The 19,028-nt window shown below is 38.6% G+C and overlaps 1 protein-coding gene across 3 annotated transcripts in view; it reads right to left on the bottom strand.

Moving 5' to 3' along the window:
* Window positions 1-19,028, bottom strand: part of DCTD (dCMP deaminase) — a 58,963-nt gene that overhangs the window by 15,041 nt on the left and 24,894 nt on the right. The window contains exons 1-2 of one of the 3 annotated variants that reach the window (XM_069013774.1): window positions 4,430-5,006; window positions 328-439 (exon numbers count right to left, since the gene is read on the bottom strand). In XM_069013774.1, the coding sequence (XP_068869875.1) occupies window positions 328-439; window positions 4,430-4,464 (147 nt within the window). In that variant the 5' untranslated portion in view covers window positions 4,465-5,006. Of the gene's footprint in view, window positions 1-327; window positions 440-4,429; window positions 5,007-19,028 lie in introns of those variants that run through there. The other 2 variants (XM_069013775.1, XM_069013773.1) reach the window with 2 other exon arrangements.

Raw genomic sequence — 19,028 nt, forward strand, 5'->3', positions numbered from 1 at the left:
TACAACCTAAAACTTCCAGCAGTTTTATCCTCCTCTAAAAGTGACTACATTTACTGAAAAAAGGAGACAAAATGCATGTGTTATTTTAACTTCCAGATGAAAAGATGATTTATAAAACTCCAAGCTACAAATGTACACAGAATTATACACATGAGGTCAGGCCCAATAAGAAAATTTCTGTAACAGAAGGTGCTGACTACGTTAAAAACTGAATAGCTATACACTGAAATTACTTTTATTAAAAAATCCCTGGAAGTGCTACGTGTACATCTGTTGTGATATGCAATATAGATTAGGTTATCTTTTTATTATATGTTGCCTTCTTACCTGAGAGCTTGGATCCTTGCTTCTTTGTGCTGACAGGAAAGCTACTGCCATAAAATATTCAGGCCATTCCAAATAATCCTCTCTTTTTTTGCAGGATGCTTCACTGCTGAAACTATAGTTTATAGACAAAAACAGCCATCAGCAAACATCACAGACCTAGAGTTACTACAAACTGTATTATTTTAATGTGCACAGTTTAAAGTAACAGTAATGTACACAGTTTAAAGTAACCAGGATCAGAATGTGGCTAAGACCACACATTCACTAATATTTTGACAGTAAAACCTTCAGTATTATGTGCTTTCCAGGAACTTATACATGCAACATTTCCTTTCAAGGAAAAGGCATCCAAGCGAGGTTGCAAATTTCATTTTTAGATAAGAAGGCTGAGATATTCAGAGCAGTGAGCAATTCAAAGACAGAGCAATTTGTCCTTTATAGATAACACTTTGTATATTTCTAAGGTTGAGGTATATCATGTACTGGCATTCTTCTCACCCAAACAACATAATCTTTTTTATGATGACTGTGATAACTGCCAGCTTCTAATCTAAGTTATTTTGTAGTTCTGCCTATGACAAGTGCTCAAGTAGCTTCCTATTTGGTAACTTCCTCTGCAGGCATTAATTTCTGACCATACAGTTATCACAAGTTTACCTCTTGCTACAACATTTACCACCAAAGATCTGAGGCCATTCCAACAGTTCCCTGCCAATTTTCTCTTGACATTAGGTCTTACAAAAGCCTTCTGAAAACTGACAGGAGATGGGCTCAAGAACTTTTCCTTTAGATATAATGGATAAAAGTGCCACAAAAGGTTGCTTCTTTCCCTGTCCTGAAGGGTATATTTGAGGGAAGGAGAAAGGAAAAAAAGGTGATATATCATTTTCTCTTGCCTGCTTATGGGTGAAAGCCTGCTCAGACCGGGTAAGACACAACAGGGGAATTTCTGTGCTTTTCAGCTCAAAGCAAAGGAAGGCAGACATCTCTCTCTCCACACATATATTTAAGCTTTGAAAATTTCAAACAAAAGATCAAACTGAAAGAAACTTCCCCAAATTCTCTCACCTATCATTGCTACAACTTGAAAACCAAACCAATGGAACACCTCAAATACAATGACTAGCCTATCAAAATATAAGGGGCAAAGTACTTTTCTTCTTGGGCTCCTCTTACCAAAGGCTACAGCTTAAGACCAAGATACCCTTCTAGTGATGTACAGCCATGCAGAAAAATACATCACAGGTAACTGCGAGCAGCAAGACATCTCCTAGCAACACCAGTACCAGCACTTTCAGAAGACAAACATTAGAAGGCAAGTGCTTAGTTAATCATTATTTTTATAACTAAAACCATGTATTAGAGGCTTGCAGTTAGCTTGTCATAAAGAGGTTACACTGTTTGAGTAAAGACAATGCCAGCACATGATAAAACTGTACTTTAGAAACCTACAAGGTGCTATTTACCAAAGATAAATTGCTGGTTTTGAATAGTCTGTATGTGGCACATTACAAGTTAGCAATTTTGGCTTGTCCTTGGAACAAATGAGGATCATCTTTAGGGCTACCATCTCAAAGTAAGGAGGAAGAAACACACAGTCTTGATGTAACTCACACACCTCTCACACACTTTGACAACGCTGCAAATAGTGCCCAGAACTGTCAATTGTCAAAGCCAACACACAAATCAAGTGTGTGATTCTAAGAACACCCAAACTGGCTTGAATCACTGTAACTAAAGGGTTGGGGCTATATCCTACCAAGGAGGAAAAGTGCTCAAAGAAAGAAGAGATTAAAGACATGCCCTCACACCACTCTGTGCCAAACTGAACTTTGACAGGTTAACTGAAATATCAAGAAAGTGTTTCAGTTATATGATTATTTAAAATATTTTTTAAAAATGGATTTTCAAAAGCTAAAACACAACTGGACTTCAAATGATCGCTCTTGGCTAAGGGACATTCACAGTGATGTCTTTGGAGAGGGATGAAACACAATGCAGAACTACACTGAATAAAACATTCTGGGAAAAGGGCTCCAGAAAGATAGTAGTACTCTGAACTAAGAGGTCATGAGATCTCCTTTTGTTAAATTATTCCCTAGCAACTCTACTTATTCAAAACATAACAAAAGCTAGTGTTTACTTTTGTAATAAATACAGAGCTGTATGTAAGTGGAGGTCCCTCAGAGTACCAACTTCACAGGGAGAGGAGCATATCTGAAAAATAAGCAGAAGGCTTACATCAAAGAGAACATAACCCCCCCCCCCAAACCCTTACTCAATTACTTCTACTTAACATCACCGTGTTTGGCAAGATAATTCCCTCAACTCAGTGCACAAGAACTTAAGAGTGTGAAATGGGTATAAACCACTTAATTTCTGATTGAGCAGAAGCCAAGGCCTTGGCTAGCAGTCAAGCACACACATGAAAATTAGTTTATGGATTTGGGGCAGCTGATAATCTTCTTTATGCTCATTTGCAAGTTCTAGAGTTGCATGAATGAAAGCTATTCTAGAAAATACTATAGCTAGCTGTAAAACAGGCAATCAAGGCTTACCCGTAGGATAACCCATAAGAACTTAAGAACAAAAATAGCAGAAACTGAAAGCCATGAAGAATACTGCTAAGAACAATGGGGAAAAAAAACCCCTAAATTTTAGAACAGCTAGTAGTCCATAGAAAATTCTGTAAAGATTATTTCAAGGGAAAAGAGAGAAAAAGATTCTGTAACTAGAGAACACTGCCTCCCTTTTTACTTCTTTTTCATCCATCTAGGCTTCAAGTAAGCTGTAACACCATCTGAAAAAGGAACAAATGTCATTCAGCTACTTAAAAAAATGGTCTACCATAATGAAAAAAATTTTTTGAGAATCCTAAAACAGAATTTATCACCTCAAATTTTTTCATACAACAGTTATGACAGTCAGCTATACAACAATATAGTACAGCTGGAGAACTGGTGGGTATGAGATCAACCTCCAACTTTTTTTAAGTGTTTCCTCTGCTTCCTTATCTTTGATGTCATGTGCATTATGTTACAGCTGTATTCTAGCAGTATTTTCCCCCAGTATCAAGTATACTACTGAAGACCAACTGTCGATACCTTGTCATTGAAATCACAGAAATGAAGGTAAAAAATGAAATGTGTATTAAAAATAAGAAATAAACGTCTTCAGCTAAGCTCTTGTTCCCCAAAAGCCAAACAGGATATGGGCTTTTGATGATCATAAATACAAGCTTCTTCTTTAAATCTTATCTTTTATGATCACTATTAGATCGAATGAATGTGGGATTTCCTTTACTTGAGGCTTCTCACCTTTCCCCTCATACAGGTACTGAGATATGGTCATTACACATTGTATACTGAGAGGAAAGGTTTTGAAAGAGAAAACTCAATCTTTTTTACAGAAAAACAATACTCGGTGCATTGAAAATTAATTATATTCACAATTTTCTTGGGAGATAACCCACCAAACCTGTAAAGATAAACACCGTGTATGAATACTGAGCCTCAATTAAGCAGTACAAGAACACTTCTCTTCAATGAATGTACTTCACTTTTACAGTCATTTCTGACTTTAATTAATTGCATATTACTCACTCCGGTACTCTTTTCCGGAAATAATGAACATACGACACCCGGCCTGCTCTTTCTCCCATCCCAGCGATTACGAAACCCAAGTAAAACAGGCCATGCCCTCACCACAGGGCCTTCGGGGGCTTCAGGAGACGCCCCCCCTCCGGGACGGCTTTCCCCCAGCACGGCGACAGCCGGTGCTGCGCGGGGGAGCCCCCGGCTGCGCGGACCTTTCTTTCCCTGCCTCTCCGTCCTGCCCCGGAGGATTCTAGCTTCCCTCCCTCCCATCCCGGAGGATTCCACCTTCCCTCCCTCCTGCCCCGGAGGATTCCAGCTCCCCGGTCTTCCACCCCCAGAGGCCACCGGGCCCCGCCACCAGGGCTTCACCCGCGGGCGGCAGCGGCCTGTCCCGCCCCGAAAAAGTTTATCCAGCCGGCGTGCGAGGGGAGCACGGTGGCGGTGGGAGCGGGAGCCGCGGGGTGACGAGAGGGAAGAGCCTGGGAAGGGGGCCTGCACTCGCGTACCCGTTCCGGTGGTGGCCGGGCTCGGGGCCGCTCATCCCGCCGGGCCACGCTGCTTTCGCCGCTCGGCGCCGCAGCGCGGGCGGGCGGGGCCGGGGGCGGGCCGGGGGTCCCGAGCCGCGCCCCGAGCAGCCCGGGGCACCGCGCCTTCGGATGCGCCCGCAGCGCCCCGGAGCTCATCCCGCTGGCCCGGACGAGGCCACTGCCACCTCGGGCTGCTGCGAGCCTCCGCGACACTATAAACCAGCTACTTGAATGTCTGTTCAATTTTCTGACAGATGTTGCTTCTAATGTTGCGCTTTGACACAAGCCTGCGGGTTTTTGCCCAGCTCGCACTCGTAAGGTAAATGCTATTTATTAAAGCTTGACATTAGCATATTAAAACGTCTAAAAATCGGAGTTTTTATTTGTTCTCTGGATGTAAAATTGATGTGGAAATTGAGTTATGGTTTATTAATACCTCCAGCTGCTGCCAGGTCTTAGAAGTCTCCCAGGATGCACAGGTAGCTGAACATATACATATATAACCCATTACAGTGCAAAATAAGAGGTATGATAATAAATATTAAATGTTGGTATGGTGTGTTTGTGTTCCTTCTGTGAGAAGCTGCCTACCCTGGCTAGCTGGCTGCCACTAAGGGCATGCCTTTACGGAAGCACTCAAATGGGAGCAAGGTACACATGTTCGCTCCACGGGGCTGCGAGGCATCAAGCGAAGACTGCCCAAACCCAGCCGAACGTGACCAATTCGGTTCCCACTGGAGGCAGTGACAGGGGCAGCAAACTCAGTGATGGACAAAAAGAAAACACTTGCCTTTGAGAGCATCCCCAAGAGGGGGTTGTGTGCGCAAGCCGTGGGTTCACACTGCAGATGAACTGCACCACTGATCGGAATGTGGTCAACAGACATGGCTGAGAGAATGGTTTCCTGCAGCCTGGTCAAAAATCTTTCTCTTCATCCAGGAGGATGCTTCAGGTTGGAAAACAGGACATTTTTGGGAAACTGGGTACACAGCAGTCCTATCTCAGAAGCTGTCTTTATAGTTCCCCCTCACTGACTATATGCACAGCAAATTGCACAAGTGGGTACCTTACTACACCAATGTGCGCAAGAAGATGGCTAAGCCAAGGAACCTGCCATGCTCATAGTTATTCTTGAAGCTATGCCAAAGCAGAGAGGTCCTTCAGTGATCAACACAGAGGAACACATTGCTAATATGTTTTCATACTAAGATTGCTGTATCAGTTAGCTTTTTTTTAAACAACTGACAAACCATCAAATATGAAAATGTTACTTAATTTCACAGATATTCCTATTCAGCTGTAACCAGAAAACTTGGCAAAAGCAACCTGTTATACTTCAACTGACAAATTTTCCAGCCCTCAGAGTGGGAAAACATATAGCTATTTCAGTTTGCAAGACTTCTATTGGCATAATTTCATATGGACAACAAATGTTCATGTATGGTTTGTTAATGAACAAAAAGGAACTATTTAAATGCAAGAAAAAGAAATTTAAAGAAAGTAGCATCACTCAGGAAAGCATAAGCCTGAAGGTGAAATGAAAGGCCTGACTATGGTTGATCACAAAGAGAGTTAAAGAGCACTCAATTATCTGGATAAAATAGCATAATTCAGTTCAAAAAGTTTTCTACTATCTGTTTATCTGTTTCTGCACTCTTAAAGTATGAATTAAAATCGTAACACTACAATTATCCATGCCAAATTTGTTATTTTTCATAATTAGGATTCTGAGGATAAACCGTAACATCTACTACTACTACTTATAATACAGCAGTGATATATGGCCTGAGGAGAAAAACTTTTGGTGGAATTTTAGTTAGTATACTCCTATAATGTTGCTAAATGACACATCTTCTGGAAACCTTGCTACATTTTTATTTCCCCTAGGTTTTCAAAGAACTGGAAACTTCTCTTGTGGCCAAGTTGCGACTGTTCTTCTGACAGTGTACTACTGTACTGACATAACAGCCTCTTTCTTCAAGCACACATGGGAAGAAAGGTACACCTGGACTAGGTAAGATTTGGGCCAGGATCCTGTGTTCTAAACACAGGGTTGTGCTGAGGGTAGGTAACTTGACTTACTGCAGGTGTGGGGCAAAGTCATGCTGCCTGGCAGGTTCCATAAGATTTCTTTGGCAGCTGCCTGCTTTGCAAAAGCAGCAGCTACCCTGGATCAGCTGTCTGCATCCTCCTCTCCATTAACTCTGAGATCTAGAAGCTTATTTGAACCTTTCATCTGCCTCAGAACCATTCTCTGTGACAGAACTAGAGGGCTCTAACTCAAAACCCCTGTTAAGACAGTCGTGCATTCAAATAGGCCGAATTTCTTTTAAATTCATATGTGACACTCTAGTCCTGTCCTTGCATGTTCCTCTCTTGTTCCATAGAAGGAGGATGTATGTCAAAAAGCCTCGAGTATCTCAGGTAATCTTTCAGAAGTTATTTTTGTTTGTGTCCCATTTCCTAACAAGGTCCTGAGCGTGGACTATCGTGACTTTCCTGGATAGATGTCAATAAACAATCTGAGCTGATTACAAATACTTTAGATGGTTTTATTAACGAAAAGTGATACAAGTTTGAAAGACAAGCTAAATATATAACCATCTGTCAAGTTGCTTATATTTTTAGCTCACTTCTTATGAAACATTCACATCTACCTTTTGTCAATTTTGATAAAAGGAAATTAAGTTGAGTTTGGGGAACCCCCAGGTTACAGACCCCACTCCCCACTTTCTTGCTTCTTGCCAACAGACTCTTTTAACTTTGCTGGCAAGCAAGATCTCTCCCCAAATGTACCATATGTATAAGTTGTTGCTCAGAGAATAATGTTTGCTATTTGCCAGAATATGGAGCATGCAGTTTGGTAGTCCACCCTGAAATCACTCTCAAAACTTAAGGGAAAAGTAAAAAGAAATTGCTAATGAGCTGTTGTCTTTTTCTCTAAGAGAATTAATTTTTCAGGAACTAATTACTAGGTTTGAAGAGAAAGACAAACAAATAAATACGACAGTATGCCTTTATATCTTCTCTGTCTTACAGAGAAGTAATTGCTCATGGACAGATTAATTTTCGTAGCTAGAGAACATTAATTTTTAGGCAAGACTCATCTTCTAAATATTTTTTACAAATAGGAATTTCTACCTGAGTTAAACATTTCCATCTATACTTGCTTACAGTCTGAGGAACATATTAAATACAAATGCACTTTCTGGTATATGCTGCAGTTCTGAATTTCTATTTATAATCTAATAAAGAATTTGAAGTTATGGCTTCCTCACTGCTCAAATAATATTTGTTGCGATGTCAGGTTTGCACTGTGAACAAAGTCCTATTTTGGAACCCCCTTGCAGAAGACCTAAACAGGGTTAGCTGTTTGTTAGCAAACCAGCCCATTAAGAGGCTGCAATAAACTGTTAGATTTTTACATTGTAGCATTTTATATAGGAAGCATATTTTATATATGTGTCAGAATTATTATACGATTTTTAACTTCAGCATGTAACTCTTCATATTATAGAATTTTGGAACTACTTATTAATAAAGATGGTAAGAAATGCAACTTGTTACCAGCCTTTGATTAAAAACAAATAGGGTGATATCATGGTAATTATGGTGCAGATGGAAGCCTGTTACAAGTTCAGTATTTTCAAATTCAGGTGCCAAAATTCAGGACACTGAAATCTGTGTTTAGATGCCTACCTTTTTACAGATTTGTAAACACTGAATGCAAGAGATTCTTGTGTATGGTGAGTATCTGTCAGGATCAATAAAGCCAATATTAAGGTATTTCTCTGCTTTTCATGGCCCAATAGGAAATCATTACTCTTCTTTCTTCTTAGATTTTGACGGTTTGTTTATTATGTTATTATTTCTATAACATCTCTTTCTTGAAAACTAGAGTCTAGTGTTAGACTTAAGTTTTCTTCCTTCCTGTCTAAGTGAGATACTATTTTGAGTATCACATTCTCAATCTTCCAGACAAAATTCTGCAAAATTCCCTAAATCCAGAATTTTTCCACATTATTCTGACCAGGGTCAGAAATGAGTATATAAATAATACTCTTTAAACAGTCTTCTGATCAATTTTTAGAAGTACACTATTTTTCATCTCACATAAAAATTTTATGGACATGTGGTGACTTCCTAATTTTGACTGTTTTCTTGTTTTATTCATACTGATGGTTCTAGTTTAGGTAGATGTTGTCTTTGCAGTACCTTGAACACCTCGTTCTTTCTTTGGCATCAGTATATTCTCCAGCTAGATTTGCTCTATCTGTATGCTGTGTGTTATTTGCTGATGTTTTCTCTGTTTGTTTTTTCCTAATGTTTGTATCTGTCTCTGACCAGCCTTCTACTTTTGAAACTCCTTTTCCATTCATACCTGTCCTTGTATCCAGATTCCCCTTTTTATGCAATCTCGTACAATTTCATACCAAATCCAAAACACAGCACTGTACCAGCTACTAGGAAAAAAATGTAACTTTATCTCAGCTAAAACCAGGACAACAGGACAAAGATGGGTGCTAGAAAAATGGAAGATATTGGATGTGATCTTTTTTTCTATCTCCATCCAGAAACGGAAATCACAGATAATCTTGCTAAGTTGTCCTCTGGAAAGTAAACTGAGACACAAAGCCTCAGACTTCAAGTCTTCTGGCAATCCTAGTGATTCCTTTCAAAACATTAATTACCTTCTTTGTCCACCCATAATAGTGATGATCACAGATATTCCCTAGTTAGAAGTGAGAAATTAATTTTCTGCTTTCAGTATAAAATTTCACTTTCTTGGCATGCTGCTTCTGGACTCAGCAGCTGCCTACATACTTCACAGCTTTCTATTTCTTCTGTTACCTTCCCCTTATATTTCAAGGCTATTTTTAATATCTAAGAAGATTATCTTCTATTTCCACCCTTTCTGATTTGGCAAAATTTTCCTGTGATGATGTAGTAGCTTTTCATACTACATCCATGAATTTTCCCCAAGTCCCAAAGTCTCTTGCAGTGCATCAACTTGCAAAAACTCCAACTGGAAAATAATGTTATCTGTAATCATTACATATGACACATTCTGAAGACAGAAATATTTACTTTTCCATACAAATTATATCAAATACACATATCCTTTCGTATCTGGGCAAACTAGTTTGCTGTTAGTAGTCTTTCCTTTTCTTCTCCTGCTACAAATTCCACTTATTCTTGTCTTTTTTAACCTCAGTGGAATTTCTGTCCAAGCTTCTTGTTCCTCTCAAATTTTTTTTGTTTATGATAAGCTTTAGATTTCCTCTATAGAGAATTTTCCTATTTTTATGTATAATTTCCTGTCATTTATCTTAACTGTACCTTTAGATTTCATTATTACAGTGTGTTAATCTTCATACAAGAGCTGCTGTACAGAATCATTTTCTTACATCTTTATATGGGATTTAGCATGGAAGGTTTTAAGTATATGTGCTAAATCCATTCTGTGGTAAGAGATGAATGACCCTTTCAGCTAACCTGTGGATTGGGGCAGGGTGGGAAGACAATATCTCAGGATTCTCAGATACACTAGCAAAATTAAACTAAGTTTAAAAAAACCCCAAAATTAACTGCTCTACTCACTCTGGGCTTGTCCTGTATCTCACCTCAGCATGATGAAATCCCTTCAACCTACTTGCCTTTCAAATTGCCAATATGCCCAATTCCCTAAATTAGCATCAAAGGCATTTTCCTTCATCAGCAGGAGGATAACTGCTCTGTCTCTAGGACTTAACACCAAGAGAACTGTGAGACACAAGGCACGATGCCTTCATTTTGTAACATCCTGAGTGTTAGATTGGCATCAGGGCAGAAGGAGCTCAGGTGCCCCTATCATTCTATATGTGACTTCTTTTCATCTCTTCTACATTCAGGCTGTTTCCTAAACTCATTGAACTAATTACATGAGAGCAGCTAACAGCCACACTGCTCTAACTTATCAATAATGAAAAGCTAGCTGGAGCTGTCAGGAAATACATTTGACATCCTAACTTGGAAGAACAGGAACTCTGTTCTCCCTCTGTAGATATGAGGGGAAATATAACCATTAGTAAACCTAATTTATTTCGTAAGCAGAGTTGACAGCATGATTCCTTTTCAACATTTCCTGGCACTTTCCTATTATGAGATTCTGCTTTTAGTTGTCTACATCAGACAAACATGATTTGTTCAGACTGAAATAGCCCAAGCTGAGCCCTTGCTACTACTAAGATTATTTTTTTATCTTTCAGTTTGTATCCATATTTTTTATTCCATTGTAATTTTAAAACTTTAAAACTTTTTATTATAAATAAAAACATATCCACATTAGGAAGACATTGACTTAGATGGCAAAGACAGCATATGGTAAATGAGGAGCTCTAGCATGGAGCCACAGCAGCTTTGTGCTATACAAAAGAGACGATTAGGTAAAGAAGGCAAAGAGCAGGATGTGATTTTTGAAGCAGGGATCATTAAGGAATTCGAAAGTGGATGGGCTATAGACTGTGGAAAGGGAAGACAGACATTAGTTAGATTTATCCAATTCTTATTTCTCAGAATACAACAGAATGTTCTTAGGGTTCAAAGTACTAAAGAAAAACTGTCTTTTGAAGTCAGCCTTCACAGCAGCCTAGGGAGATAAAAAAATTAAATAACAGATGTGCTTTATTTTTTTCAAAACTGAGGAAGCAAAAGGGAACAGATATGTGATATTCCTCCTTTACAGGAAAGTAAACTAAAAAACTCCCTATTATTTCTACAAAAACTTCAATAGGTTCTATAGGGATATTAAGAACTCCAAATCACTCTGCTGGTATATATGTCCTCTGGGGTGAGCATTTTTCCACGGAAGATGAATGTCCTACACAGGCAAAAATAAGAAATAGGTCAAAAATCCCAAGAATTTTATGAACTTTGTGAAAACCGGCTACTCTTGTTAGGACAACTTTTTAGAATAAAAATGTTTTTATGCAAAGTCTGCTAAATTGACTTTAATGGTCTTTTAAAGGATTAGAGAACAGAGGATTCTTGTTGGGAGATATTATATGGGTCAATTTATTTGTGCATTTTGTTTTAGAAAATTCTTCAGTATTTTGAACAGCACTTCAGCTGATCTACAGTACAAGAACCTGAAATTAGCTGGCACACTGGGATCAATATTGAGCAATATTTTGTCTCTGAAAGAAATTCATTCTGACAGAGAAGAGTAAGAGCAGTGTAAGGAAACGGAGACTCAGGCTAAAAAGCCGGATACAGAAATTTCCTACAAAGCACTACAAATTAGTTGATGTCACCAGAGCAAAAAAACCATAGTGACAGAATAAAATGTTATCCAGGTTCCAGAATACTTTATTATCACCACCCTAGGTCACTAAGCTTCACAAGCTATATCCATCAAATTTGATAGCAGTATATATACTCAGAGCTGAAGCTGGAAGGTGCAGTGCTTTAATGTACTAACGATGTACATTAAGGCACCTGGGTTCAAAGTCAGTTTATGACAGGAACAAAATGAGTTTGTTGGTCTCAGCCTGCACTCTAGTGGACAATTGCACATAAATCCAGTCCTGAGAAGAATCCCAAGAATTAGATTTGTTGGCCAAAACATATGGTGAAATTCATATTCTCTGAATATTACTAAAAACAAAATATCTTTGCTTTTTGTTCTATTCTGAAACACTGCAATATGAGATATTTCCATCAGCATCTCTTTAATACTGTGCTACCAGGATTTGAAAGAATACAACAGAAGGTGAAACAATACAAAGGAGCACCAAAGGCAATAAGATGCTTCCATGTTAGAGGAAAAATGGAGATATGAGGACATACTACCGTAGCAGACATATATATGTTTTTTGACTGGGTAAAATATTTATCTTTATTTACCTCTTTTTATAATGTAAGACACAGAGAAACAAAAAAATTATACATATAATGATGATAAGAAAAAGTTTTTGATACATAATTAGCCCGTAAACTCATGTCTGAAAGATGTCTGAGGCAAGACCTAAACAGAACTTAAAAAAAAAATTATGCTGTTACATGAATAATAAGAATAGCAAGGTTAGATATTATTAAAGGAACTCAATACTAGTATGAGGGACTCAAACTCTCACAATTCAAGATATAAAACAAACATAAATTGCCTTAATCATGAGCAGAAACTACACCCACAGATGTTTTATTTCATTAGTGTATTCCATACAGTGTTTACACATATTTCAGTGGGCAGGCAGTAGATTGCTGGAGTCTCAGATTTGTGTAGTCTGTGGTATTTCCTATTTGCAGAAATTAGCTGAAAAAAATTGTCTGGAACTCTAACCCCATTTCAGGTTATTGCCCTTTATAGTGTTTAACTTCTTATCCGTCAAGCAAACAATATTGATACCCAAGCAATTACAATTACAGTCATATGTCACCTACAGAGGCAAAGTAAAAAATTTATTAAGTTATCCTGTCTTTTCAAAACCTTATTTAAATATAAAGAAAAGTTTGTTATCACTAGGTTAAAACTGACCATTACATATTATATATATTATATTAACATAAATACATACTATATTAACACAGTTTTTTGCAGTCTTATGATCTGTCCTAGTCCAAGCTGACCTTTCCCTTATTTTTCATCATGTCATCTACCTCACTCATTTTCTGGACTGTTTGAACACTTCTACAGTTTACAAACCTACATTTCAAGACGAATATAGAATTAAAATTCTTTTTTTATCCAAATAAAGTTTACCTTATGGTGTGGCTACTGTTTAGCATGTTTAGAATGCTATCTTTCTAGATTTTTCATAATTAAAAAGCAGTCTTTTTCAGTCTTTTAATGACAGAGCAGCCTCTCTGGCTGTATTCTTCCGAATTGATTCCAAATTTAGAAAATCATAATTTTTTGTAAAAAAAGTAATAGTGCCCTCAATTTTGTGAAGAAACGCAACTCCAGATAAACTTCAAAGTGCAATTTATCGAACATGAATTTCCTCTGTCCCCTCAGTTACTATTATACTATTTGTTTATCAAAGCTCTTCCTCCATGGTGCTTTCATAATTACTACTTCTGATTATTTTGTTCCAAAGCTTCTGATAGTTCATGGTTTTCCAAAAGGTGGAGTCAATAAATCTTAGTCTGAAAATATGAGTTTCCATTTACAAAGCCCCCACATTTTTTCAAGGTTTTGTAGATAAAAAGTGAATTGTAACTACTTTTTCAAAGTGAACTAAGTGAATCTGAAAGCCTCTAAAATCACAACGCAAACAAAGTCAAATTTTAATCTATTGGGGAAAGGAGCTGAACTCATAAATTCTGCTTATGCAAAGACAACAATATGTTTCCATGAGTAAATTCTTGTTCCAAAACTATGTTTTAATGGAATGGCTTGACAAGAATAATTTCCTTGAAGATAAAAAAAAACAATTAGAAATGTTAAATAAGACCCAAATTTGTCAAGCATGACACAGAGGAATGAAACAGCTAACACTCATATAACTTCAAAAGAATTTGAATTATGCACTTAAATTCAGACTTGTGGCATGAACTAAGATAATTACCAGGAAAATAGCAGCTTTTGCAGTCAATAACAGACATTGGATTGAGTTTGTCAATTTTTCTGAGCTGACAAATGAAAGGTGATAGCTGCTGAAATGAGCTGCGGATTGTATGAGAACTACTACGGTCTGTAAGAGATAATGCTTTTATTCTCAAAGCCTGAAGCTGAAAAAATATTAATAAAACCATTTATATCTAGCTAGTTTTAGTGCATCAGGTACCCAGGAAAGAAAGGTTTCTTGATAGAGGTAGTCTTTGTTTTCACTTGGCATCAAACATAGCTTTCTAAAAATGTTTTTCTGCTCTATTCTCCTGATAATTCAACAGCAGCAGGACCAAGAAAACCTTGTCAGAAGTACCAGATGCTTGCACAGAATTTCTGTTGTACTCATGACCACCCGCTGGCAAATACTAATGCACAGAACAAAAATAAGTAAGATAGCTCAAAATGGATAGTGCAGGAAGTGGGATACAGCAAGTGTACCGATAGAGGAGAAATCCTGCCTGTAACAGTGGTGCCTCTCTGCTAGAGAATAAATAAATAAAACCCACTATCTATGCTATGCAAGATCTTAATCTTGATCTTACAAAAGAGCTTAAAATCCTTTACTTTCTGCAGAGCAAAGATCTGCGCATACTAAAGGAGGAACATACTGTAACCATGACTATATATTCCAGTGATATAAACCACTGAATGACAGCTCAGGATGAGCCAAAGCTAATCAAAGCCTCAGGAATTTTATCTCCCCAACTTCTGTGGGAGCCCACTGTGACAAGCTTATCTCTTTGATCCCAAATTTAGAATATGTCAGAATGGGTTAATCCTGCAAGTTTATTTTAACATTTGACAATATTTTTTTAAATTAAAATGGTAGTCAGGACTCCAGCTTTCAATTTTCTCACCGGTTTCCATCACTTGGAAAATGCCAGGGCACAGAGAAAAGTTCTAACTTTTGGATTTCACCTTTTGGCTGAAGTATTTTCATCTTTTCCTAAGGTCTTCCAAAGGTTTCTGAATTGGTTTGCAGAGAAATATGAGTGTTTAAAAAACTTAGAACAAAGTCTTAAAAAGTGCCGTGGAAAGGAAGTGAGAAGAACCCCTGCCTGTTACTATTTTTACAGCTCATTATTTTGAAAAGTTGTTGATTTTTTCATGCCATAATTGCAGTGTCTTAGCCATGGTAAAGATATGGTACAGATTTCCCAGACCAGGCAGTCAGTTCCCTGTACCCAAAGGCATGGTGCATCTGGACAAGCAGGTCATCACCCTGAGCAATGGATCTTCCGATGAGCCTGACTGGCAGCTCAGTTACCCAAGGCTTGTGCTCCCTTATATGAGGCTGACGAGAGGAGAACCCTACACTTTCCTTCTGCTCAGTCTCGTGATCACTCACTGCAATCACGTGATTACTTCTGCACAGGGGCCTCGACACTGAGCTGCTCCCTTTGGTTCCGCCAGCCCTGTGCGTGCCACACTCGTGACACATCTGGGTCACTGAACATGTAGCATGAACAGTTGTCCCTGGTGCTTTAGCAGGGAAGCTCAAGGCATACCTATAACCTGACAGTGCATAGCATCACTTTCATTACAATTGTCATTCCGGATGCGATGCCAGTAAGAGTGCCACAAAAAGTACAAATAGGGACAATTGTTCACTGAAACCAATAGTGCTACAAGGGAGGGAAGCGCAGGGCAGCTGCATGAATTAAATATCCGTAAGACTAGGGGAAAAAAGCAAGGGCAAGTAAGCACACAAAAAGTCCTAGAACAGCACATATTGCCCCATGTCTTCCCACATTTTAATTTCTTTGTTCTTTACAGACCCAGCTCTGAGGAAGGGAACCCTGCCAGGAATCTCCTTCAAAAACATCTAGACTAGATCATGGTCAAGGAACAGCTAAGGGCTTACATCCAGGCACTTCTTCCCTACAGCTCTGTTTTAATTCAAAAGGAGTAACAAAGTAAGAAAGAGGAAGTTTGTTAAAACGAAGAGAAGAGCAGCTCAGAGTCTCAACTCTGTACACGCACCAAGGAACCTATTTAATGATACCATAGTCAAAGTACATACTTTCTCTTAAGAAGGACTTCAGAAAGGGCAAAGGAAGCTGGTGTAACTAACCAGCAGGGTAAGTAAGGCTGTTAGAAGCAAAAATCTATCTTAGAAAATGCTGAAGTCATGTTCAAATGGCACAAGAAGAAAGAGTTACAAACTCTGCAAGGTTAAATGTGAAAACATAATAAGACAGACCAAAAAGCACCTGAAGAATACCTAACAAAGGAATCAAAACTAATAATCCTTTTCACTACAAAACACATCAGGAGCAGGAAATTTGCCAGAAACTGTAAGGCTAGTTTGTTTTCAGGGCATAAAAGAGTACTCAGAGAAGTCAAGGTCATTGCAGACAAGCTAAGTGAACCCTTTGCATTGGTGTTCGTTGTGGAAGGAACTGGGAAGATTCCAAAACCAGAACCCTTCTTGGCAGGGAACTCATCTGAAGAGCAGTCTGAAATTGAAGAGATTACGGAATAAACAGATAAAGTGAAAATCACCAGGAGTATATAGTATACACTCCAAATTTCTGAAGGAACTCAAGGACAAAAGAGCTGAATTACTCACTGCAGGGTTTAACCTATTGCTTAAAATTGCTTTGCTTCTGGAAGGCAGCAGATGCGAAATCGATTTTTTAAAAAGGTTCCAGGGAAAATCTGGAAATAGTAGGACTCTTAAGTCTGATGTGTACAGGGCAAATTACTAGAAGCTTTACTAAGAAACAGAATCAAGACACACCTGGCCAGATCTGATTGACTTGAAAAGAGTTAGCATTCTGTTGAGGAAGATACTGCTTTACAATTCTAATAAAAGTTTTTCAAAGGAGCCAAAAAGGATGTGGATTATATGGGTGTGATGATATTGATTTCCAAAAGACATGAGTTCAGGTTAGAATTAGGGTTTTCTAAACCCAAATGTCTACAAGGGTGGTAAGACTGAAGGTAGAAAAAAAAAAGACCACCAAGACAGGACTTGGGGATGCTGGTTTACAGGGAACACATTATGTGAGGGCATCCTAAGCAAGTTCAGCCTGGTCTGACATAGGCCTTGGGGCAAGACTAAGGAAAAATTATTCCAAAGAGTGTGACTCTTGTTCTCTAATAAAGAAAAAGGCCCAGAAAAGCAAAGGCCTCTTACTGGTAAAATGAGACACTATTCACTGTGTTGTTATTTTCAGTGCTTTCAGGTGTAGCTTAGTAAATAGGATTTTGTCAATACAAGTAAAAGGCCAGACACTCCATAGTGATGTGATAGTGCAGGGTTTCAGGAGCTGTCTGTGCTTGTCTTGACATGGGCTGATTTTAATTCGGGGTTTTCTTTTGTGTGTGTGTGACAATCATCTAGTGATCAAGAGGATATTACCTAGGGTTGACCACAGTCTGTGTATACTTTATATGGTAAAAGCATAACTATCCCACTGTAACTGTGGCTTTTTACATTGAAAGGGGCTGTGGGGAAAATTTCGGACTTTACCAATGAGAAGGATGCAAACTGCTGTAAGAAAACCCAAGCAGATAGCAAATCAGAGGGGAAAGAGACTCCTACTGTGAACATCAACATCTTTCCATCAAAGGACACAGGAGGCCAATGACATGTCCATTTCTGAAGCAATCTTTTTAAGGAAGATGGAAGTTGTCAACCTTAGGACCCATTGGGACACGCACAAGGTGAGCACTGCACCACAGAAACTGAGTAGGAAAAATAAAGTTTATAGGAACAAGTTTAGCTGCATTATTAACGTATTTTTTCGGTATTAATGGGGTGAATTGTACCATTAGATTATTAAAACATTAACAGGATTAGCACTACATTTGTACCTCCTCTTTTAAGGCATGATCCCTTTAGCGCATAGGATTTGAAAGTAGCATGAATCCAGCCTCAGGCTAAGGCTAGTCATAAGGTCTAGGGTTAAGGTTTGAAAAACTAGAAAACTTACAGAGGGTGATGAGGCTGAGGGTAGAAAAGGGACTCCAAGGAAATGCAGGACAGGTGTCCAGGAGATTCCCAGGGAGAGCATTATTCAAGGGGCCTTAAGCATGCTAGGAGGCTTCAGCCTAAGCTCAGTGTTAGCCTTTGACAAAGTTCAGAAAAGGTGGTTGAAAAGAGTGTGCTTCTTGATTCAATATGGAAGAAAATGTCTGGAAAAAAAAGGACCTATCATAAGTTATTATATATATATATATATATATCTCAGAAGCAATATCTGCTATATTGCTCTTTGTAGATTCACAGAATTGTAGAAATATTTAAGTAAGAAAAGACCTTTAAGATCATCAAGCCTAACCATAAACCACTTCCAGGTCCACTCTTTGAACCTGAGCTCTGGCTAGGCTATGATAAAGTTTGTTTCATACAATCCTGACAGGGATGGCGAGACTAAGAACTGGAACCCCCTGGGAGTAAAGGGCAGGCCTTAAGAGGTTCCTTAGTAACAACATTAGGCTAAAGGACCCTGCATCTCTCTAAACAATAACAACTTAAAAAGGGAGACTTTCTGCATGGATGGTTAAAAGATAAAAGGGAGAGCATCAGAGTAAATGGTCAGCATTCGTAGTGAAAGAGGTCAAAAGTGGAGATTTGCAGTGGTCTGTCTGAGATATGTTTTCCAGTACATTTATAAATCAATTTAAAATGAGAGCCAATAATGAGATGACAGTGTGTGCTGGTGATACCATACAATTAATGGTTAGTGGGACAAAGGTTCGTTGTGAAGAACTGCTGCAGTCCCAGAGACCAGCGAAGTCCCTAAACATACAATACAAACTATGTTTCCTCTTTGAAGGGAGTGAAAGAGAATATGCCAGAAGGGATATCTGCTGGTCCAAGATTATGTAGAGGGAGATGCCAGCTCTGTCACTTCACTGTTTGGCCCCCAGTTACAACTCCATCTGGTAATGGTTCAAGGGGCTTTGGGCTTGCATGCTCCAAGAGATCAACTGTCACGATGGACAATGTCCAGGGGCCAGAAACCCTCCAGAAGC

This window comes from Aphelocoma coerulescens, chromosome 4 (assembly GCF_041296385.1).
Source record: "Aphelocoma coerulescens isolate FSJ_1873_10779 chromosome 4, UR_Acoe_1.0, whole genome shotgun sequence".
NCBI classification, from domain to species: domain Eukaryota; kingdom Metazoa; phylum Chordata; class Aves; order Passeriformes; family Corvidae; genus Aphelocoma; species Aphelocoma coerulescens.